The sequence below is a fragment of the Aythya ferina genome, assembly GCF_964211825.1.
Source record: "Aythya ferina genome assembly, chromosome: 2".
NCBI classification, from domain to species: Eukaryota; Metazoa; Chordata; class Aves; order Anseriformes; family Anatidae; genus Aythya; species Aythya ferina.
In genome coordinates, this window is record NC_140297.1 from 118,661,421 (window position 1) to 118,685,601 (window position 24,181).

Sequence of the window (24,181 nt, forward strand, 5' to 3'; positions counted from 1 at the left end):
TGTACTTCTGAAGCTTATGACTGGCAGTCGAGAATATCTGTGCCTGTTTAAGAGGGGAAAGAATTCACGTCAAGTGTATGGCCTAGACTGACAGCAGCCAGGAAATTCGGAGCTGAAATTGAAACTCTCTAGCTAACAGGGGTGTGTGTGCTTAGGTCTTGCAGCATGTAAGATGCTGAAGCCATATGTTATAATTAGAGCATGCTTTCAGCTCCCCTCTTCCCCAAAGGTATGACGATCCTTGTAGACTCTTCAGTTGTCCAACAGCTTGAATAAGAACTAGGAAGTGAAATCAAGAGTCTGCATACATGAAGTAGAAAAAAAAAAGAAAAAACTCTCCTGTATCACTTCAGACTGAAGTCTCAAAATGAGCTGGGAAAGGGATAGTAGGGAGAGGGAGGCAGACACGTAAGAGAGATAGAGAGAAGAAAATCCCTCAAGTGTAGAAACAGATTTTGTAGTCTGGCTCTGAAGACCTACTTACATTCAAGTAGCCCAGGTCCAATTTAAAGTAATTGATTTCAAATTCATTTTCTGTACCTTTTAAGAAAATACCTTAGTAGACTATCAAGTACCAGTGCCAAGCACCAGTCAGAAGCCTCTCTGTACCCCATGGATATACACAGGGCAGCAAGACCATCCTCATCCACTTTTTAAGTGGAGCCAAGTTTAAGTTCAATTAATTCATTCTGAGTCACTTCCTTTACACCAATAACAAAGCAGATGAATTATGCTAATGTATCCTCATTAGAGGAGCTTAAGGTCAGAAGGGTGACAGTAACTCCTAAAGCTACCACTTCCAGAAGTGCAAAGCCACTTATGTCCCTTCCCTTGACTATCATGCATCCCTCCCTCAAACACCAAAAAAACCCCAGTGATTTGATTGTCACGCAGTGGGAGAACAAAATGCTTCTCTTCCTCAATCATCTGTAAGGTGCAGGGTTTGCTTTCAGTTTGCAAAAAAGGACTTGTTGCTCGACAGCTTAGTTCTTCCTGGGTCAGCCTTAAGATCATTTCCAGAAGCTTAAACCTGAACCATACACAGAATGTGCTTGATCCACACACTGGCATCCCCATCCATAAAACAAGCAGGATAAATTTGAGTTCTATTAAGAATGATGAGATGTGGCACAGAGCTAGCCCTAAAAGAGAAGGTGACCAGCTTGCTTTCTCCACACACAATGGATATTAAAACTAGAGCAATGACTAGCACAGAAAACAAGGTATTTCTTCCATTTCTTCTTGCCAAACTTTCCACTAGGAAAACACAAGCTTATTTGTGGCCCGCTGTATTGGAAGATGTGCATCACCCTGCAAGCATCGCCTTATTTTATGCTTGTTGACTGGGATTTGAATGCTCAGAAAGCATTTGAGCAGCTAGGCGCTGACCCCAGGATACTAGCTGCACCATTTACCTGAGCAGCGTGGAGGACCACAGGGCCTGCAGATCAGCTGAGGGCAGCATTTTGAGAAATACCTGCAGACCTCCTCAGCACTGCCGCTACAGCCAGAGGGATGGTGTGCAGATAGAGCTGCCTGGTGCTGGTGCACCTCTGCTTCCCATCCCTTCCACTGGGCAACTCAGCACAGCCACATTTACCCCAGAGAGACCTCCGGGACTCCCCAGGGGAAGGCTAAAAGATTATTTGTAAAATCATACTGACGACAGCCTACCATATGGCAAGACCTACACTTATGGAGAGAGTAGCTAATCTAGGCTGCAGACTGAAGAGCCACCCACAGGATCTGGAGGAAGAACACTTCCTTTGCCATTGGATCATGCAAGAAATAAGAAGAGACAGAAGATTTACCTGTGATTCTGTCAACATGAGCAACCTGGGAGAATGTAAATGAAGGATACAACACCAAGGGCACTTTGGGGCATGGCAGACTGCATCTCTTCCAGTTGTTTAGGGTGCTATCATTGAGCCAGGAAACAGGTGAGAAAAAACACTTCCCCAAAAAGTCAGACTGAATGGGAGGCATCCAAGTAAGTTTTCCCTTAGAAAGTGAAAGAACGGTCCTACCACAGCCTTTAGGTGCTGACCACAAGAGTAACATTCGGCCTCCTAACTCAACTTTCAAAAATGTAGGTAGAGCTTTTTCCTCCCTGCTGAGTGGTAACACACAAAAACACTGCTCTCTGTTCAAGGCGGATGACAAAGCTGGGAAACAGAATACCTTCAGTTGAGGAAGAAAGTTTACACTCAGAGCTGCAGCCTGTTTCCTCACAGGAAAAAAAAAAAAAAAAAAAAAAAAAAAAAAAAAAGCTCATTTGCATGAGTTTTCAAACTTTTAAGACTCCAGTAATAGTGAGAACTAGACAAAGACATTCTGAAAATGGCTTTGTCATCAGAAAAGCAGAGAAACTTAAATCAAAAATAACCCTCAAATATTTCTCAATATTGGGAAGTGTTAAGGGGCATTGTACCAACCAATAAAGAATGATGAAACAGAACACAGAATCAGAAAAACAAATCTGTGGCTTCAAATTTACTTTTTCTGATTGTTTTTTACAAGAAGCATTCTCCCTTTTCTTCAAGATGAGTTATGTTTGAAGTCTCCCCACCCTTTCATTCATTAGTATTCCCCACATGCACCCAAAATAGGAGAGATAACAAAGTGGGTAACAAATACACATACCAAAAACACAAATTAATCAGATCTAAAAGACTGACTCATTTGTATCCAAAAGTGTCCAGAGGGACCAGAATGAGAGGGATGAAGATATTACCACCTCTGGAATACAAGTAGCACCAATTAGCACATTTTCACAATAGATGGATTTTCTTAGCAGGGTTTTTCTTAAATTATTCTCTCTGAACAATGCCATTCAAATGTTAAGTTGCAATAAAGTCAACAGGCAAAATAAAGACAATATGCAAAACTACCCCAACTAGTGTCTCAAGCAAGAAAGGCACAGGAATTCCCATTATAGTGTTTTTTGTTTTGTTTGTTTGCTTTCTAGGCTTAGAGCAAGCCTTATTTTTTCTATTCCATGATCTTCATGGAGTTCCCTCTACTGCTGTTTCAAGTGTAGCAATACATAGGCAATAACAAGGGCAGAATACATTTTACCCTTTTTTAGTCTTTTTTTTTTTTTTTAATGCTTTAGGTCCAAAATAGTTGACAAACAAAGTCTCCTGGGCAAGAGCCTCTTTCTTCATTTGTCATCTGCCACTCTACAAAACGATGTGGCAGCTGGTAAGCAGGGTCTCAGTTGTAAAGCACATGTTTGTGCTATACCACATTTTAGTTCCCAGATTAAAATAATTTTTAACAGGTCATCTTAAGGGGCTAAGTAAAGAAACCATAATTTTAGAGAAGAAAGTGGGGTGACTGTGTAGGAATTAGATATTCAAATACGTGAGGAAAAAGACTTTCCAGAAGAGGTGCGAATCCAAGTGGTTGAGCGTGGAGGGAGCAGATACCCGAGGGGGGGAGAACCATTCCAAATAGACAATTGTTTGTGAAGAAAAGAAAGAGTATGCTAACAAAATGCTGGTTTTCCACCCTTCACACTTACTGTTACTGCAAGAGAAGGCATCAGATCCATTCTGACCCAGTCTGTTGAGCTGCAGTCTTCCAGTACCCATTACCTTTTGGTACTGGGCAAAAGCATATATGAAATAAATTTGCTTTCAGCATCTCGCTTTTTCAATACATAGTGTAACTGGTTATTTCTTCCCCGTCTCCCCAAATACCTCAGGGATTCCAGTTTACATCAATAATGGCTTGAAACCATTCATTTCCTTTAATTATTATGGTAGGCAATTATAAAAAGCTGAACACACAACTTCGTTCTAACACAGACTTAAGAAATACAAACACTGTACAAAGAACATTAGGCTAAAGCAAGCTGAAGAAGTCTTATATTAAAAAAAAAAAAAAAAAAACTAATATGGTTAACATCAGTGATTTCATTCAATACTATCAAAGGATCCTTCACATTCAGGAATAATTCCTTCCATCACACCTGTCTGCCAAGATATTAGGCTTTAAAAAATGGTCACAGGAGTATTATGCACAGATTTACTCTTTGACATTGCACAGTCAGGAAGTTCTGACATTTAAGATTACTTGTGAGTAAAGCTGTCTGTATTTGCAATTTGAAATGAGAAAGTACATCCTGCCTGCTTAAATTATTCTCAGACAGGTTGCCCAAAAAGATGATTTTAAAGATGCCCAAATGTGCATCAGCCTAAGGCCATATCGTACTTGCTTTCAGTTTCAAAGACCTCCTTTCATCTCTGAAGAATGGAATGTTGTTTACTGCTCAGAATGTTTTGCCATGTTATCATGAACGTATTACAAATGTTCTGCTTCTTGAAATATAGTGTTTGTCTAAACCATTTTTTATCCTACATGAGAAGTCTTAAGCCTTTTATAAATCTTGTTCAGATATATTGGGACACTTAAATGCTTAAGTCTAAACAGCCTTCACAAGTTTGTTATCCTGCATAATTTCACAAAATAAAAAAAAAAAAAAAAAAAGAAAAAAAAGAAAGGTCCACAGAGAAGCAGAGAATTGCTTTCTGGTAGCACGAAGCCTAAGCACTAGGCACCGGAATGCAAAACTGCATGTGAGAAAAAGTAGTTTCACTAGCAGAATTACTTTCACCTACTGCCCTTACAACGCAGCCTAGTACGGCAACCTATGGGAGAAGCATCTTAAAACACAGCAGGTAAATTTGTGACAATGAAGTGCTATCCAGGTTTATGGTCAGTTTTACAGATGTGGTCTAAAAACATGCTCTTTTAAAATGGCAACGTAAATAATGGATCACCACCTTACCGTGTCAACACTGTTATGTTTCACTTTATTAAAGCTTTACAGACTTGTGCCAAAATAGACACATTGCAGATGATGAGAAATAACTGAAAAGCACCTAAACAGGCTGTCTTGTTAAATATTCAGAAACAAACCCGGCATAATTACAGAAAACCACTACGAAGAACAGGAATAGTTACTCGATAGATGCTTATGGGAAGAAAAGGACAAGGAAAACTGTTCTCATGATGAATTATTTTTTTTTTTAATTTTCCAAGGGTATTACAAAAAAAAAAAAAAAAAAACTGCACTTTCAGCTTCATGTGACAGTGCATTAAAAACATCAAAGTGAAGAGCAGCTACCAAAAAGCCTGGCATGTTGTTTTCTGTAGCTTGTTTAGATACTGATTTCTTCACTTCACTTGCTGTAAACAGTGAGCATTCAAGGAGTTGTTTGTGTCTGTGTCCATGTCAGAACAAAAATCAAAAAAACAAGTCGACCTTCTGTCCTCAGAGAGGAGTCTTGACACAGCCCAGGCTGAGGGGAAGCCTAAAGGCCAGGTGCCATTACTGTCCCTGTTACATTACAGGCATTAGCTGAGCTTTATTAAAGGTCTTTATGGACTCCACCATGCAAAAATGCTAGAGTACTTTCATTTATAAGCTTCCTAGGACACAGGGAGGGGGAAGGAAGCCTTAAGTTTTATTAGACAGGAAAACTTCACCACCATTTCCACCACACAAGTTACTTCCCAAGGCTTTTCTGCTCGTTGTGCCTGGGTCACACTCCAAGCACCCATTTGTTCACATGGCGTTGAGGCTTCCTGAGAAAGAATGGCAAAACTGGCAACAACACTTGTGGCGAGGCATTTCTCCCATCTCCAGCCAAGATGATGATCTCCAACAGAAGCAGGCTGTCAGACTCCTTGTAAGGAACTTCTGCAGCCTCGTAAGCTATCCAGGTCCTGGAAACAGCTAATCTCCAGCACAACACTAAGAGGTTCAGACCAAAATCTGTTAAAAGCACCTTCAAGGCATTTTTGAAGTGCTGGATGAGCCAGAAAAGGAGAACTGACACACTGCAGGAACTGAATGGTCTAGCAGTACATATTCATTTCTGGTGCTTTTTTGGTGACCCAGCCAAGGCAAACTCGCAGCACATTTGATAAGTCCCTACACACTGCATGTGGAAAAAGGCATACAGACAAATGTGAAAGAGCTGTTTCAAAAAGCCATCCAAAACTTGCATCATGAGTTCAACTGCTGGTCCATTACAACCAGCTGCTGTGGAAGACCACCACAGCAGTGTTACCCTTCCATTGCAGACAGAAGTTTTGAGCTACCATTTCATTTAATCCTTTACACACAGTGCTCTCACCCACAGTTCTTCATATAACACACAAACATACCCATTAACTTTACCAGAAATAAGCTTTCCAAGCATCTAGCCCCTGGACCACTTTGCTTACAGCAGGTAACCGGTCATTTTGTCAAAAGTATTTTCATTTTTTCCTACAGGGAGGGATGAAAATAATTTTATATGAAGATACACCACCACCACGCAAGTCATCACAAGAAATCTCAGTACCTCCAGCCCAGATCCAGCGTTTGATGAATCCAATGGCCTCTTCTTCCTCGGTCCAATGGCTGCCAAAGCTGTGAGGTTGGCTTCTCTTTGTTGCATTTGTGCTAACTCCAACTGTTGCATCTAGTTTAAAAAGAAAACACATTAATTGCAATGCAGAGTATCCTAAAGGGTTTGTTCTCTTTATCACAGCTTCAGACAATTCAGTAACGCTTACTGCAACAACTCATTTGACAGCATTTTTTCCTGTCTTTCTGGACACTCTTGACAAATTTCAGTAAGAAGTTGCTCTTAGAGCCTTGAAACGTTAACAGACCTACAGGAAACACTGCATAATAACACTTTTTATGGAGATTGCATTGTCGTATCAACACACTCAACTGGAGCCTCATTGCTGGTTCTTTAACTCCAAAGCCATTTCTGATTAATGGAAAATATTTCATCGGAACTGGTTTATGTAGCTGCATTAGTATTAAAAGTTGAAATCACCGAGCTCTGCGAACCAGTCATATTCTTAATTCACAATGTCAACTCACAACCGTACAAAAGCAAGACATGTTCAGCTTCTCCAAACTGTTTTATATGAACCCTGGAACTCAATATTACTGTTTTGAGACATATCCAACTGAACACGTTGCTGTAAGTTCACCAATGTTGTCCCCACACCTGCCCCAGAATGTATTTGAATATTCAAATGCATCTGAAGTAAGTTAAAAGATGCATTGCATACGCTTATTTTCACTCAGCTCTAAAAACCCTCAACACAAAGATATCCTCTTTGAGAGGCAGAGAACCTCTGCTTGGGTTAGGTAGACTTTGGGTAGGATTATTTTTTATTTAAAGCCTGATAAATTAGCCAGCAAATCTCAACGATATTTTAATGAACTTCAAGTAGCACAACAAGGCTTCCTGTTCTTTTAAACATTTGGGGATAGGAAAAAGCCTATAGATCAGAGGAGGAAAGAGAAATCCTTAGTCAAGAGCAAAAAATAAAGGTTTATATCTGCATTTTGAGGTACATACTACATCACTCTACTCAACTACAGATGCCAGCTGCTCTGGAGCTCAACCCCAGGCAAGCCTGCTAAGAGAGTTACTGGCCTGGGCTGCCCTCTTGCTAACACAGCTACACTGCAGTCAGATCCTTCATCTGGGAGCACAGGTGGAGGGGAGCGCTCCCTCTGTGCAAAAGGAAGCATTTCTGTTTTGTCAGGCTGGGTTTGTCCTTCAGCACAAACCTCTGGGTTTGACATTAGTCCTTGGATGATCTGACATGCAACTGCACCAGCTCCTTGGCCAATGCTCTCCCCACTCTCAGAGCTTACAAAATGTATTTGGAGCGGAGCTCTCTGCGTGCATGCACGTGTTTTTAGAAAAGAGCATACGGCCACATCATGGTAGTGAGTTATCCAATTCTCCTCCCTTCCTCACCCCCAGTCATTAAAAACATTAATTGGAATTCCTCGTGCAGTCAGTACAGATACTTCACTTACTAAGCCTGCAATGCACTATGTCTTTGCTTGATTTTCTGCTGTCAGAGATCCTGCTTGAAGAAAAATTCAGCTTGTAAGAAGACCTGAGCTTGTAGCACCTACATACACATTGCACATCTTCTCTCCTTGCTGTTACTACTAAAATAAGAATCCACAATAAAGAAGTACTGCTGTTTGTTGGGGAGGAAGTTATCGCTGTGGTTTGTTGGTGGTGGTTTGTTTTTTTTTTTTTTTTTGTAAGTTGGCTAATTTTATTTGAGCAACCATTTTACTTCCGATAGGTAGACTCATTCTTTCTTCAACCACACTATCAGTTTCACATTGAGAATAGCATTAGCTAGGCTACTTTAAAAAAAAAAAAAAAAAAAAGGTATTTCAGCGCAAGATCCCTAAATGGACATCATTCCATTTAGGACTCCATTAATATATATGCTTGGGATTTTTCAACAGAAACTGTGGAACGCAAGACTTTGATATACATATGTTATGAGGAGTTTTTCTTTTCTGAGGATCAGACAAATCATTCAGTTACAAAAACACTACTTACAAGTCAGCTTTGATCACACTATGTAGGCTTTTGCTTAGAGAAACGTAGCAGCGATCCTGCAACACTAGGCACCATCATTCACCTACCGTACACACTACTCTTGCTATATACAAATATATAAATTGTTAGTTTAAAATGTATTGCATATTTTTATGTGCAATAAACATACAGCGCATTTATTGTATTACAGCATACTTATTATTTACAGCATAATTATATTCAGGAACACATTGCAAATATGACTATGGGGGGATATGGGAGAAATACGATTAAAAATCGACTCTGGGGGCCGATTAAATTCCAAGCTTCAAGAAAAGGCTCCAGTGGAAAAGAAAACCAAGGGGAAAAGATGATTCACTTTACTTCCAGGAATCACTGCACCTGAAGGACTTTAAGATGACTGAACTTGAACAAAACAAAGTAAAAGCCTTTTATTAACCCAAGCCTGTGCTTCCATCCTTGGGAGAGGCATTAGAAAGCACAGCACAGAATCATAGGATCACCCAGGTCAAAAGGGACCCACAAGGACCATTGAGTCCAACTCCTGGCTCCACACAGGACCACCCCAAAATTAGACCGCGTGTCTGAGGGAATTGGTTGAAGACTGGGTAATACACAGGCACGAGCACTCCCCTGCCTTGCACGATTCCAGCTGAGAAAGCACGCAGTCGATTTGGGCTCCCTGAGGGGGCAAGTGATGCTGCTGGAGGGCAGTGCTGGAAGAAAAGCCAGCCCCACGAAGGGCAGGATGACACTTGCTGGGAGGTATGAAAAGGATGCATTTTCTAGAAGCAGAACTGATGCATCTTTGACCACACAATTCCCAAAACGATGCTGAAAACACATCAGAGCTATACCATCTCTTCCCAGTAAGTTTTCCACCTCGTAAATTGTCATTTTTTTTCAAGTCAGTCAGAATCTGACCAAGGCTTCAGAGGAAAAGAAAAAAAATAAAAATCACTCTTGTTCCATTCTAGACATCTCGGGGATTTTCTGAGAATATAATTAAGACAAATGAATTTAAACGCTCAATCTCTATAATGGACTCAACAGATCCCCATTAAGACACGTGGGCAGTCATCCAAATTACACTGCTGAAGCCAGCAAAATCATTTTTTCAACAAGTTTTGTTCCATTAAAAAGCATGGTATGAAGTGTCCAAACATCTTGTGAGCAGTTAAAGCAAAGAGGATAAGAAGATGATAACATCAAGGGACACCTGGGGGATACTGGCTGGCTTGCTACTGTTGGATTTTCCTAAACAAGATTAGGAAAGAGTAAGAGGCAACTACATTGAGTCAAATCGGTTTTTAACAGGTATTTCTGTAGCACACAAGTTAGGGCAGAAAGATCATTGCAACAAGTGAAAGACATTAAAAGTAGTATATAAGCTGCATTGAAATATGAAGCAGGGAAGTTGTATCTAGCATTGTTTCCCTTCCAGGGGCTGCTTTTTTTAATATCAGTATCTGACTATAAAAAAGGGTATAAATAGAAACTATCACACTCAGGTATGTACCTTGAAAACAGATTTTTTTTTTCCCCTTCAAGATAGAAGTGTTTAACAGCAATTCGAGAGGAGCAGGGCAAACCTGTCATACATTGACCCGCAAACTAGCGGGTTTCCCCCTTCATCTCCCGACAGATGCTGTTGTTTCACCATGACACCGAAGTCGATTGCGTGTTCTGCCCCAAATTCATTCCTTGGGAACAGCACGAAGAGCAGACAGGCTACAGGCAAGAGGCAAATGAATGCTCCTGCTCTCGCTCCCCCTTTCTGATTTTTACATACACAAAGAACCACAGTACAAAGAGTTCTAAAAACCTGTGTATAAAGACCAAATTGCTATGGAAAACGTCTCAGAACTTGTAAAATAGTCTTTGTTGCTGCTGGCCTTTTTAATAATAAAAATAGGGTTTAAAGTCTGGTCTTGCAGCAAGCAGGAATCTCTAGGGTGACACAATAACCATTTTAGTTAATCTGACCTGCAGCATAAATCAAGAAGTAAGGTATGTTTGAAAGTCCTCCCTTATAGTGAAATGGCATTTGCAGCATGGCTGTAATCACACAAAATGAAAGGTTTTAAAATTGACCTCTCTGTTCTTCACGCAGTCCTCTACTGAGAAAAACATTTCCTTTTCTGCTCGCAGAAACTGTATCTCGCTTACGATGCCTCGCGTTCCACATTTCAGAAGATATGCATAATCTATTTTTACTATTACATCAATGGCGTTTTTGGTGGCATTTTAATATTAAAAATTAAATTTCAAGTCGCATAAGGAAACAAGAAGAACTTCAGCTATGAGACGTGGAGACTTTTTAAAGCGATACTACGTGTTGCTTTTGAGCTTTCTCAGTTAGGAAGTACATGATAAGCAATTGTTCAAGTAATCAGAGCTTCCTATCGAAGTCATGAAAATTTAGCAAGCTTTTCCCTGAACTCTGCAAGGAAGACTGCCTTAAACACAACAAATGAAGTCAACTCATTCACACTAACCAGTCCATGAAGTGTATAGCAGCAGGTGACTGTAATATCAAGTGGGCCAAAGGGGTAACAAAAGCCCTTGTGCTTAGCCACAAAGTGGAACAGGACTGGTGTAAGACTTCACAGAAGGCAAAATACACGAAACCTTTACTCTCTAGGTCTTCAAGAACAGTTTTACCAGGAAAGGTTTTTGTAAAGCTAGAGACAAGATGTTAAGCATCACTATTAGTCAGCATTTGTGGATCAATAACATGTCTGAGGTTAAAGAAAAGCCAAATAGATGGCACTTGTCCAGCATAATGCTGGCAGATGAGACGCACCTGAAGAAATTCATCCCGCTGCCCACATCTGCAGGAATTCCAATACACAAAGGTACTAGGAAAAACCTGGGGAAATATTCCTTTCATCCACTTCTCACGTTTAAGTGCTAGGAAGCTTTGTTTAGGAAAACAAAATAGTCTTAGCGATGCAATAGCAAATCAGTAGAGCCATGCAGATGGAAATGAGCTCACGAGAAATGCTTGTAAGACAGATACAGTGCTAAACACCGCCGTTGTGGATTTGGGTATAAATTATACAAAGGAAGAGACTGAAAAGCATACGTACATGATTCTGGGTTTAATATCAAGAAAAGAGAGCGGGGACTGGGATGTCTCCACATGTGATATTGTAGGCTGACAGAGTATGGGACAGATTAAATAAAATATTTAAAGTAACAGAAGAACTGGCAGGAAAGGAAAGCAGGGAAGGCTGCAGACAAGTTAATGTATGCCTAAGGGTTATGTGTGCTATCCAGCAATAAGTACATCAGGAGTAATAAAAGCACTAAAGTAGATGAACAAGAATTTGTATAAGACTTGCAGGGGGAATAAAGCAAGAACTGTAGGCATACAAAAGAGGTAGAAGCCCCCAATTCTTCCAGCTTCCACAGTAAAGAAATAATAAATTTATGAATATTGAAATATTACAGATAAATCAAAGCACCTGTCACATGTCAACATTTCCTTTTTACCAGCTTGCATCCACAAAAAGGGAACCTCAATGTGGGTATTTACTACAGCACTTCAGTATATATTTTAAAAGGTAACTTAACATTTAGTTCCTTAAAAGTGGGGCCACTTAGCGCCCTGAGTTCTCTCTCTCCTTTTTATCCATTCATTTTCCAACCACCTTTTTCAATTAAGTTTCACCGTGTTTTAATGCATCCTCCATCTAATGTTCTGAAACTGTTCTCAGTTGCTTCTCCCCTTCGTTGTCTTCTGAAGAAAGCACTCAATTTTTTTTAATTTTTTTTTTTTTTGCATTCCCTTTAAGCATTTTATAGGAACTTGTGATGAAAATGAAAAATAAACCTTAACAATCTGTTTGCGGTTCCGAGCCTCTCACACTGGTTCTCATAAAGCTCAACGAGCACCACTGCCTCCAGCCTCTACCTTTTCCATAGGAAATTTTCTGCCCTACAGGTTGAGCGCCGCTGAATCGCAGTTCTCATATGGGGGGCATTCTCCGAGGAAAACTGACATTTGAAGGCTGCATATTTAAACACTTACCATCCTCTCCTCTTGCCTGTAATGCAATTTCTCTTCTCGCAATTGCTTCCTTTCAAACTGTTTTAATTAGCCATACGATTAGTTTCCAGTGACTTTTCCCTCTGTTGTAATTTAGATTTAAAACCAGAAAGGCAGAATAGCATGTGCCGAGCTGAAACGCAGCCTAACTCACAGAGTTGTACACCGTACTGTGGGTTTATTTCACATTGATATTCCCCACAGACGTTTCAGTGGGAAAAGTGCTTTTGTTTTATTTCTCCTTCAACCGATACTTGACATTTTCTAGCATATAAATAGTGAGGTAGCCACAAAACTTGAGAAAAAATCCAGGGTGCAGCAACTTCATGACTCCTAATTTTGCCCATTCTTGTAAGGATTTCCTAGGTTTAGAGTGCATGGTTTCCTTTTTCCAGCTTTTTAACAATTACAGGTGCATTTTTGTGCACTCTAGATCAACTAGAGTGTGGTTTAGCCTGTACAGTCCCATCAGCTTGCCTTACTTGGAGGCCCAGAGAAGTTCCTGGGTGTCTAATATCCAGCACAAAGATCTCTTTATGCATGTTTTTTTGACACAGCCTAGGCTACTTTTGTTGTGAAGCCAAGAAATAGGCTACAGCACCACATCAAAGCAATATATCCAGTAGTTTTTATCATTTCAGATGCTATCACTTTTGATAAAACTGCTCCATCGCTGTCAGCAGACTTGCATTATCACAACAGGACTGTGTCCAGCCCTTAAAAGACATCACTTTAAAACCATTACAGCTCCGGCAAACCCACAATACTTTGAATGATTTTCAGCTGATGTAGCACTGTGTGTTCTCCCATCCTCAAGGTCTCAAAACCAGAAAGTGCCTAAGACATCTTCCATGTGCAGGATCCTCCATCTCACCACACACTCTCCACCCAACATTTCTCGGTACAGAACTCTGGTTCTCAGCTCTCCATTATCGTATTTTTTGGTCATGTTTAGTGCTAACACGTTTAGTGCTAACACTTCTTCTGTTAGCGTTTCTAATCCAAGGCCATAGACTTTCAGATGGCTACACATTCATTACAGTCTCTCGGAGAAACTGCCAGAAGGCTATTTGAAAACCAAAGAACATGCTTAGTAGGGTGATGGGCGGCTTTTGTTTTTCAAAGATAAAGATAGTTGCTATCACTTCCCAGCCAGCTGGATTTAAAATATTATCTTCATGGTACCCCAACTGTTCTTATCTTATCCTTCTTCATAATACCAGGATGAAGGCCACATAAATGGGGATTTGGTTCACTTTTCAGTTCATTTAATAATCTAACTTTTTACATGATTTCCATTCTTAATATTCTGGAAGATTCATTACATGGATTCTTAGACCCTTTCTTACTTGTAGGACTACTGTGCAGAGTAACAAAATGTATACCTGTTCAATAATTATCTTTTTCTCAAATCATGCAGACACAGGTAAGAAACACTCCAGAAAAACAAAAGTGATATAAATCAGTTAAGTAGAAGCTCTCAGAATGTCACTGAAGGGTCATAACAAGTCCATTGATTGTGATGAGAACTTACTTACTTTTTTGGCAGGTTATGTTTCACGAGGGAGTTTCCTTTTTTCCCTGCCACAAGAGTGGTCTTACAGAACTTGAACCATTAGGTTCAGAAGACTAAATACAGAAGCAGAAGAATTGGGGGCAGGAAAGGAAGTAATTCAACAGCTTTAAAACTGAGGGCTGCGGATGGTAGGGAGAATCGGGTTACAGCTGCTTGTTACCCAAGAATGCATGTGGGAGAAAAGGGAAAGCTAGGATGGACACATGTAATAGACTTCAGTGTTTACTGAGAAGTTTTGTTGTAACAGAAAACTAGAGTTTTCATCCCAATCAGTTGATAAGTCTTCCTAAGATCTCATCTGCTGCCATCTTGTGACATCCATGTCAAAAATCGTAACAATAAAATGCACAAGTGTGTCCAGTCTGTACAAACAAGGGACTAAGAAGACCTGTGCAGTCATAAGATCTGTGCAAGTGTCCTGGTTTCAGTTAGCACAGAATTAATTTTCTTCCTAGTAGCTGGTGGAATGCTGTGTTTTGGCTTAGAATGAGAAGAGTGCTGATAACACCCCGATGCTTTAATTGTTGCAGAGCAGTGCTAACTGAAACCAGGACAGCAAGCCAGAGCAGGAAGGGAGCAGGCAGGTTTGCTGCCTATCATCAGGTACTGCACATGCTCCTTCTCCTTCTTCAAGATGTGGCTGCTCGACTTTTTCATTGATAAAGGCTGCAAGATGCATCAAGGTAAGAGCAGAGGTGAAGGCAGCTGTTAGGGAAATAAATAAAGATACTATTAGTACAATACCCGTTTGCCTGCTCAATCCCGCAGGTATAATCTGAAAGGTACAAAAGATCAGAGTTTCTTTAAATTTACAGCACACTTGCATACTGCCTTTTTTACAGGTCCTCTTTGATGCACTGCTCACATCGCATGCTTGCTCATTTGATAGCATCCCACACCTATTCAATTTAAGTAAGCTCCTTTCAGGGAAGGAAGAAGTCTGCTGATAAGCTACAAATATAGCTGCAAGAATTATTATATCAGCTTAACATTTTGTTTATAACTAGAGGTATAGGTGAAAGCAGAGCAGGACATAGCAGAAATCACCTAAGAAAATAAATTTTAAAAGGACAAGCATCAGGGACAACAGAGCAAGGACTGTATCCTCTCAGCCTGAAGTGGCAGATAAGGCTGAATGAAAAGCAGGGGCAATTTACCCAGGCTTTGGGAATGCTGCTACACAAAGAGCTGGCCTGTGAGGTGAGCAAGGACAAAATTCTTGAGAGGATAAAGGAGCAGCTTCGGGCAAGCCCAGCAGCTGTCTCAGAAGGAATGTGCACTTTCTGTAGGTATTAAAATTTGCTGAAACAGGTGAAAGGGGGAAGTAAGTACAGACTCAATTCGTGGCAAGCTACAGAGACTAAAAATATAGGGAAAACTGACTTATCACTGGGGAAGTATGAGGTAACAGGTTATGTGAAAAGGGACAAAAAAGGTCACAGCAATTATGTACAGCCTGTTGGATAAAAGAATCCACTTCCACGTCTCTGGATGCACTTCCAGCAATTTCAAGAAGTTGCCTACAGCTACTGGATGACAGCACATCCTGGATTTAAAAGTATTCATGGTCATCGTGTACACCTTGCATTCTGGGAAACATCCCTTTAGAACACGCTTGGGATGTCCAGTGGCATTACCCCACACCCTCTCCCTCCTCCTAGTAGGTTACCATTAACATAGAGAAGACAGCTCTGAGGAAGGAAGACCCATATTTTTTAAGAACTATAAGGGGACAATCAGGTTAGGCGTTCCAGTGAATACTGGACCAGAATGGCCTGGAAGAGATCCATTTCCAGCTGACAGAGGTATCGAAATTCCCATCTCAGGTTTCTAGACGGTGAGCCTTTTCAGGCATTCACCCCAGTATACCCTGCACTTCTGAATTACCTGTTTCAGCCTCAGGATATTTGTTGATTTTTATTTTGATCTTATTCCAGTTCTACACATGCTTGTACTTTTTTATGCAGATGTGAGCTGATCATTTACCTACAAACCACTGATGAAGTGTCAAGACTGACCAGCTGCATTGGGGCTCACGGCAACTCAGCCTTGAAGCAGACAGAAGAAAGCACTCATGGCACAGAAGGTGGGTGTCCTGCACAAGAAACGTGGTGAGATTCTGGCTGCCTCGTGGTCAGGAAAGAAGAGGAAAAGGCAATACCAACACAAAGATCTGCATTGTCCAAAGAGGAAAATCTGCCTCCTTCTCTTTTGATGAAGCAGTTGGAGATGATCACTGTGAGCAGCACAGCACAGACAACGCAGGACAGATGTGAGGAAAGCTGTGTTAACCTGGCACAAGATAAGGTATATGAAAGGATGCAGAGTAGAGAACTTAAAATAACACTGAGCACTAAGCTCAAGCAGCCTTCTCCACGCTGTTGGCTCCTTTTTTGTTTACCTGTAAGCCACTTTTAAAGAGATCTCATTAGCAGCACAAATCAGTCCAAAACCAAACCAAAACGCACACCTAGCTTTCTTCTATTCTGAATATCCACATCACATAACATTTTTCAAGACCCTATACATTATTGTTCAGAGGAAAACAGCAAAGCAGCTGCAAAAATGAATGGTTTAAATGCAGAACTGCAGTGTTTTATTAAAAAGAAAAACACCTCCAGAAACAGTCAGATGATGCAGAGGTAAAGCCACCTACAAGACAAAACAAATCAGCATTTACCCACTGATTGTTGATCCTGGTGGCACTAGAGGCAAACTGGAAAGGGCTTTAAGGCAACTTCTGTACTCACAGATTGGAAGCATGAAGGAGGAGTTGTAAGGAGGAAAAAGAAGTAAAAGACAGATAGTAAAAAGCAAGTTCCTTCTCTCCTCTTCTTTTACAAATTTCTTCTACTTTGGTATAAATCCAGAGCATTGATTTTAATACTATTTTACTGGATTTCCTTTTGTTTTGCCTCAGCTCCTACATTAATCCAAACAATAAGGGCCTTTAAAGCATTCATAAATAACCTGCTGCTGCTGCTGGCACCTAGGAGCCAAGTGCAGCAATGTTAAGCAGCAACAAATTTCATAGTTCAAGAGGCACAGTTAAGGAAAAAGGTTGCTCAGAAAATCACTCTCATTTAGCACAAAGATCCTTAAAAATTGCATGAAATCAGTCAAGTAACTATAGAAACCAATTTCTTCAGCTCTGTATCACACGTCTCACACCTCAATTGTCTTTATTATCGTCTGCTGTCAGATCCTTAATCAGAAATGTGAACAGGCTTGATGATTTATTCAGCAGGGAAAAGAATCTGTAGGTCAAGTGAAAAATTTCACACACACATACACACGCACACACATCTTCAACCTTAGGTACTTTCATTTCATTCTGTTCCCAGTAGCTCTGGGGGCAACTCCAGTGAGATCCAATATTAAGGCTCAATTAAAATAAGCTCCAATTAGTGGAGCTTTTTTCTCTCAGGCTAGAAAAGTCAGGAAATGGATATTGGGAAATGTAAAAAGTCAGCTACTGAGAGAAGGCTGCAGACATAAATGAACTTATTTGTTGATTTCTACAGTTGCTATGCAGAGGCCTCTGGGAGTAAAAGCTTAACCAGTCTAAGCTATAAACTAAAACCCCTGCAGCTAAACATGAACTGTGTGAAACAAGGGCTCCATTCCAGAACAGAAAACTGCTGGGCCCAGAAAATTAAAAGCCAGAGGCATTTTCCATTTAAAACTAAATCCCAGTACCGCCTCCCAGCCAAAGAATTATAAGCAGTATCAGATTTACAAAACGAACAATTACCCTGGAAAAATGTAGCCTATTGTACAGTCCCAGATGCTAAATCTCAAAGTTTCTTTTTTTTTTTTTTTTTTTTTTCTAATCCCACATTATATTCCTACCAAGTGTACTGCTGTAAGTTTACAAAGAGCCATTTCTAGACAGGACTGAAACTATGAAAATAAAATGTTAAAAAAGAGAGCTCATAACTCATTGACCTCATTTGAAGCACTGCCCTTGCCTGTAGCAGTTCCTGTCCTTCCCCAAGGCCTCGGCAAATGGTATGCAACAGCAAAATAAACCCTGACCTAATTGCCAGGACAGGGCTGCCAACCTTCTCTCAACACACAAAGGCAAGCATGGTAACTTGAAAGTCCTACCTCTTTTGCTTTCTGCTTCAAACGCAGATGCTCTGGATCTTCTTTATTGGAACGGCTCTACCAAAGGAAGAGGAAAAAGATTGAACAGAAATTACCAGCATCCAAACACCGCTGCATCCGTTAAATATTTAATAAATGACAATTTTCTCTTGTGATTGAAAGATTTCGCTCCAGGGGTGAATGCCTCCATCCAGACTGGCTCCCCTCCCCCTCCACACACAGAACTCCCCCCTCCCTCATCTGGGCCGGCTGCCTCTGCTCTCGCCCGAAGCAAGATTAAGCTGAAAATGATGCTAACGCTGTCAGTCAGGTCCAGTCTAGGCATGATGCTGTTCATGTCAGCAGCAGACACTTACAAAGGACAGGAAGTGCAGGAAAGAAAAGGAGTCCTACTTGTGCAAGTACAACTCGATTCTTTCGAGTCTAGATTACACGTCCACCCAAGAGGCTCCATAATCCAGCTCGAAACAGAAACAACAACGGGAAAGGATCAATTCCCATCTGATGTTGCAACAGCTACAGATCTGTTATTTACTCCTCTGTTCTTCAGGGGAGGTAATGAGGAAGGATACTTATTCTGTACTGTCACTGTCTTGGAGCAGGGATTCTCAGATGCAGGGGTACCAGGCTTGAAGGTAAACACTCTGATCTGACTACAGCAAAGAAATACACCTGGCAGAGCAGTGGATCTCACCAGACACCAGCCTGGACAAGTATAGAGAATCTGTATTTTCTAACAATGCCAAGCACAGCTATGGAGAAAGGCACAACAGTCTTGGAACCAAAAACTGAACCAGAAATTAAGTTTATGGCTACGTAAGTACTTACTTCATTTTGTCCAGTAGGAATAATCTTAAAAGAAGATCGAGATCTTCCCCTACCGCTTATCTAAAAGAAGTCCTGTGATCTTTAGAAGGTAAAAAGCTAAAATCCTTTTCTGCACAGCCCAAGCTGTCCTAACCATTAAATTTCTCCAGTTATAAGGTTACTGGTTATTGTATCTAAAGCAGAAACTGGAGAAGCCTACGGATGTTCACCAGTCTGAAGGACAACACTACTTCCTTGGAAAGCAAGGAATGATGTTCTTACCTTGGCTGCTCGTAGTAACATCTCACGTTCTTCTTCATCCTTTCTCTGTTTTTCTAGGTGATCAAGCTTTTCGAGAAATCTCAGCTGTGCTCTGGTATCACTAGATACGATATACTTATCGCTCCCCTGGAAAGAGAATGTTGTTATGGACAATCAGATTTCTTTTATACACTCCTAGAGATAACAAATGGAAACAGCCTGAAAAGAAGAATATTCTTTTTTCAAAGCTGAATAATTTAGGCTGTTCTAGGAAGATTTTAGGTGGCAAGTAGCCATTCACATATCTCCTCCCCACAAATCCATGCTTCTTTGGATCCATGACTAGTAAGAGGTTATGGAACAACTGCCATTATCAAGATCTAGTTCTACTGTCGATTGATTATAACAACAATATTAGTATTTTAGTCTTTACTAAAAGGCTATTATAAATAGCACTTTCATACGCTGTAAACATATATACAAGATTGTGTTCTTGATGGGTTATTAGGAGGAGAAAAATAAAGTAGACCATCACATCCTTTCTCCTTTAAGGAGAAAAAAAAAGATTCAAAATGTAAAAGTTTCTGACATTTAATCTTGAATTTGAAATAAGCCTCACCTGGTGGGGAACAGAACTAGTAATGATGAATCTTGGGGTAAGTAAAGTGAGGTGATTAGTTACATATGGTTTACTGTAGCCTCAGGAATACACTATTCTGCATCAGCGTACGTTCAAGTCAGAGTGGTTTATTTTGGAAGGTATCCTGTGGAAGTCATCTGGTCCAACACCGTCCAAAGCTGGGCCAGAGAATACTAGCAACTGGTTCCAGCACTAGCTGAACATGCATGCACTGAAGCAAGCCTGCAGTCATTTTAGTTTAGATTGAAAAAAGCAGCCATCAGTAGTTTGATTTTCTGATCATCATCGCCCTCTCTGGAAAGTCTGAGTGAAGTGTAACCTTAGTTTGCCTAGATAGGAACTAAGATGGCAAAAGGAAAGTTCTCAAGTGGTGTCAGCTGGCAGTGAAAACCTAGCTTTTAGTGCTTCTGCTCTTCCAGACAGGCCACTGAAGCCATAAATTAGTCAAACAGCACCAGACAAGACAAGGAGTCCATTCCAGAAGAGGCACATCTGTGCCACCTAGCTGAACCACTCTTTCAAATGCACATCACTCTTCTGCCTCTGTTACTTCGTCAACTTCTCTCTTCCTAAGAAATTTACCTTTAGGCTTTTACCAGCCAAACACACTGCACATTTTCAGCAACCCTTTTTCCTTCTACATTATCCCAGTCTCACACTTCAATGCAGCAGCCCTGACATGCAATTATTCTGGAACAAGCACAACACATTTTACAATCACATTTTAGGCAAGAATATATTTTACATATATGAACTATCAATGAATTCCATTCCAAACATTTAGTTTTCAAACACAGCATACTCGAACTCTTGTTCCCACACCAGTCATATATTTTTTAGAAGCTGGAAGGAAAGTAAAAGTCCTGTTGTGGGGTACTGCTGTTTCCCAAGCTGAATTCTCACAACGCAGCCAAAGTATGAAATCAATCCCTCTTCTTGTATGAAGTTTGGTCTTTTCAGTGAGCCACCACATTGTCACGTATCACCAATTGTGGCTCAGACCACACCATGTGTTGCAACTAAGGAGACTTTGTCCTTCCCAAGAAGAGTCTGTGGTTCTGCAGAAGTCTGACAAGCCTTTTGCCCCCTCTTTTGTTACTGCTCTTGACTTTTTACTGTTCCCCACAAAACATACATTACTTCGTGAGTCAGCCTCAGCACACCAGTACAATTTGTTTTGGAGGAGCAGTTTATAATGCACCACCATGCTGCAACACTTTTAATGGGACAAAGAAGAAAGCTGTATTACCAGAAGATTATTTTTCAAAGTCTAAAAGTGCTTCTCTAGAATACTGAAACTCAGAGTTAGGTAATTAAGTTTTTAACATCAAACCAAAGACCCTATGCTAATTAGCAAAGCAAGTTGCCCAAAGAGAAGCACTCCAAGGCTTCTTGTCCCCAACTTGTATGGGACAAAAGATATGAGCATTCTTTACACTATTTCCACTCAGGAAATACAGGTGTTTAAGATACCTGATTTCAGGTCTCCTAAGAACATCTGCAGTTATATTTTGTCCTACCTACCCAGCTAACTTGCTCTCACTGATCTTTTAGCACCGTAATTGCTCAGACAGAAAGTACTGTGTTGTGTGCCTGTGCATACCCCACTACCATTATGGTTACGAGGAAGCAAGCTGCATTCAGTTTTTGTTCACGTAACAGCTTAAGTTTCTTCATGTAAGGCCAGATGGTCCCCAGATACAACAGCACAACCACCACGAAAACCAGAGTTACAGTTAGTGATAGGTAATGCAGGTAACCCTAACACTAAGCATGGTTAGATTTGTACGTGCCAAAGCTGAGCTTGCATATCTGACACTTTAGAAGTTGCTTTTACTTTAACAGAGCTAAATTTAATCTGGAGTTGACCATAAGTGAAAGTTTTCCCGCTGTCCTGCAACAAGTTACTCCTTTCATACAACAGCACATCAGTGCATCTGTACAGACTTACAAAATTAATTCCTCCACACCTTTTTCTTCAAGAGAAATGAATATATTTGAGACTTCTCCACAGATGTGCTTTAAAGTGCTGCCAACTTGTCCCAGAATTTGTACCTTAGGTTTGCACGTATTTGAAACACGCAGCTTTGAGGCAAAATGTTCCCAGGTATGTCTTCAGTGAGAAGACCTGGCAACATTTTCAAAAAGAAGCTCTATGCCGTGTCCATGATTTGCAGGTTCCTTCCTAGATTGTCATGTACTTGACAATGAATCTGAAAATCTAAGGCATGGGCAGTTTAGCACCAAGAATATACTGTATGCCATGGGGCACAGAAAAAATAACAGGTGTGAGAATCACACTCTACTTCAGTCCACCTGGAAAGAAATTGGAAGAATCCCATACAGAACAGTTCTCCTACAGGAGCTCAACAACTTTAGTCATGCTGAAAAGCCTTGCTGAGGACAGAGCGTGGACACCAGATGGTACAGAGGCGAAGCTATTACATGGGAACCTACACAGCCTTGGCTTTCTACAAGCAGTTCCTGAACCAAGTTCGGAACAGAAGTCTCTTTATCTCTGATGAGTTACTTCTGCACTCTACAGTTTGATGGCTTTGGGAAGAGAGCAGGCAGGAGGACAAGGGGAGGACGAGAAGAAAGGGAAGGCTGTTGGCTTTCACATCTAGGAGCATTTGCCCCTAAGCTATACTACAGTTTATTCCTTATGCCAATGGAGCTGCCACGTCATATTGCCAGTACTGACAGTACAGTGCAGGGTTGCCTTGTTTTACTGCTACTGCACACTAGGAAAACATGGTCTTTGAGCCCTGTTGACAACGCAGCACAGGATGCTCAAAGACAGGAGCTGAAGCCCCCAAGTACAGGAGCATATAACAGTCATCTCATGCTCTGCTGAATTCAACCACAATAAGGATGTTTTTAATCACTGTACTGTGTAATTGTCATGGCTAATTCAGGTCTTTACTATCACATGATGTCCCAAGTCTCCAGATTATAGGAGAGGAGCAGCTGAACCAGCTAGTGGATCATCTTCATGGTCTTACCTGGCCTCTATACAGGCACTGCAACTAGGAGCTGCAGCACAGGCAGCAGCTCACAGCAATTTGCAAGGCTGTTCACTGCTTGGGATAGAAAGGCCATTGTAACAATTCTACCCTAATTAATATAGTAACTTCTAATTACACACATACATGTGTGCACATATGTATTTATTTATAGTGAAAAAGGGCAAAAGTGAAAAAGTGTACGTAGCAGCAAGCTATGACATAAAGCTTTTACCCTGCCCACTCTCTCTGAAGGGCCAGCCACCAGATAGAAGCTTCTAGGCAACAGCTGAACAAACTGGGAAAAGTTTTCTGAGCAATAGCCTATGAATTACTGGCTGCTTACACCAACTCCTACCTTTACAATAGTTACCTCAGTTGCACAACACTTGCCATACTGCTATCTTTTTGTAATGAAGGCAGACCCATGAAAAGCCTTTCAGGGCAACTAACCAATCCTCTTGGAAGGTCTCTGGATATTTCTCCAAAACATGAGTCCACATCGCACAATGGTACCTGCTGATAGCCACGTGGTAAAAGAGCAGCAGCAAACACTGTGGGAGATGGAATACAGGAACACACAGATACGTAGCAGGGGGATAAAAACCTGAAGTGTTCTGTTCTTGAAGGCAGGTTTCCAAAAACCTGTTGGCATGCTTTGCAATATTATTCATGTGGGAGTGTTCACCCATGTCATCTTCTAGAGCACTCCCCTGCAGTGTAATACATTTTCCTGCCAAATGAGGGTACCTGTGTCTCTAAGATTAGTATGTCCAGTACAGCCTTTTCCTCTCTCTCTTTTTGAGGAAAGGAAAAGCAAATAAGTGTATTGCAGCCTTACTATCTTATCTTGGCTTCTGGCAACTCAATCAGACCAAAACCTATCAGATTTCCCATCATTTTAGTTCAATGAGGAAAGTTAGCTGTAGCCATATCAAGCCCACTGTCCCAAAACACCTCCTTGCCACCTCTGGTGTTTGCAAGACATTAAGTCCTACCAGTCCCTTAAGACTTCAGCTTCTACCTCATTTCTGTTCACAAACTTCAACAGATCTCCCACTTCACAGACAACGCAGAACACGCAGATTTCTAAAGACTTCTCATAGAAATTGTACATTTCTGCATTTTTTGAACTCTTCTGGCAAAGAACAGCATACTCCAGCTGCTCTAGACATCACTATAAATACTTCAAAGTTTCTAAATAGTTCCTGCCCTTTAATATTGCTTCTCCTCTGTTTAGAAGCCTATAAAAAGCATTCTGTTCAAAAATAACTCCCACCCCATCAGTTGTTTATACTTTAATATAACAAGAGCAAAGTTCCTATTAAACAT

General features: G+C 40.8%; 1 protein-coding gene across 1 annotated transcript in view; it reads right to left on the minus strand.

Annotated features, from left to right (window-relative positions):
- The window catches only part of TAF4B (TATA-box binding protein associated factor 4b), a 71,145-nt gene that overhangs the window by 6,274 nt on the left and 40,690 nt on the right, over positions 1 to 24,181 (minus strand). Inside the window, exons 12-14 of the mRNA XM_084509398.1 lie at positions 19,226 to 19,351; positions 18,137 to 18,193; positions 6,360 to 6,479 (exon numbers count right to left, since the gene is read on the minus strand). Of these exons, the coding sequence (XP_084365524.1) occupies positions 6,360 to 6,479; positions 18,137 to 18,193; positions 19,226 to 19,351 (303 nt within the window). The remainder of the gene's footprint in view (positions 1 to 6,359; positions 6,480 to 18,136; positions 18,194 to 19,225; positions 19,352 to 24,181) is intronic.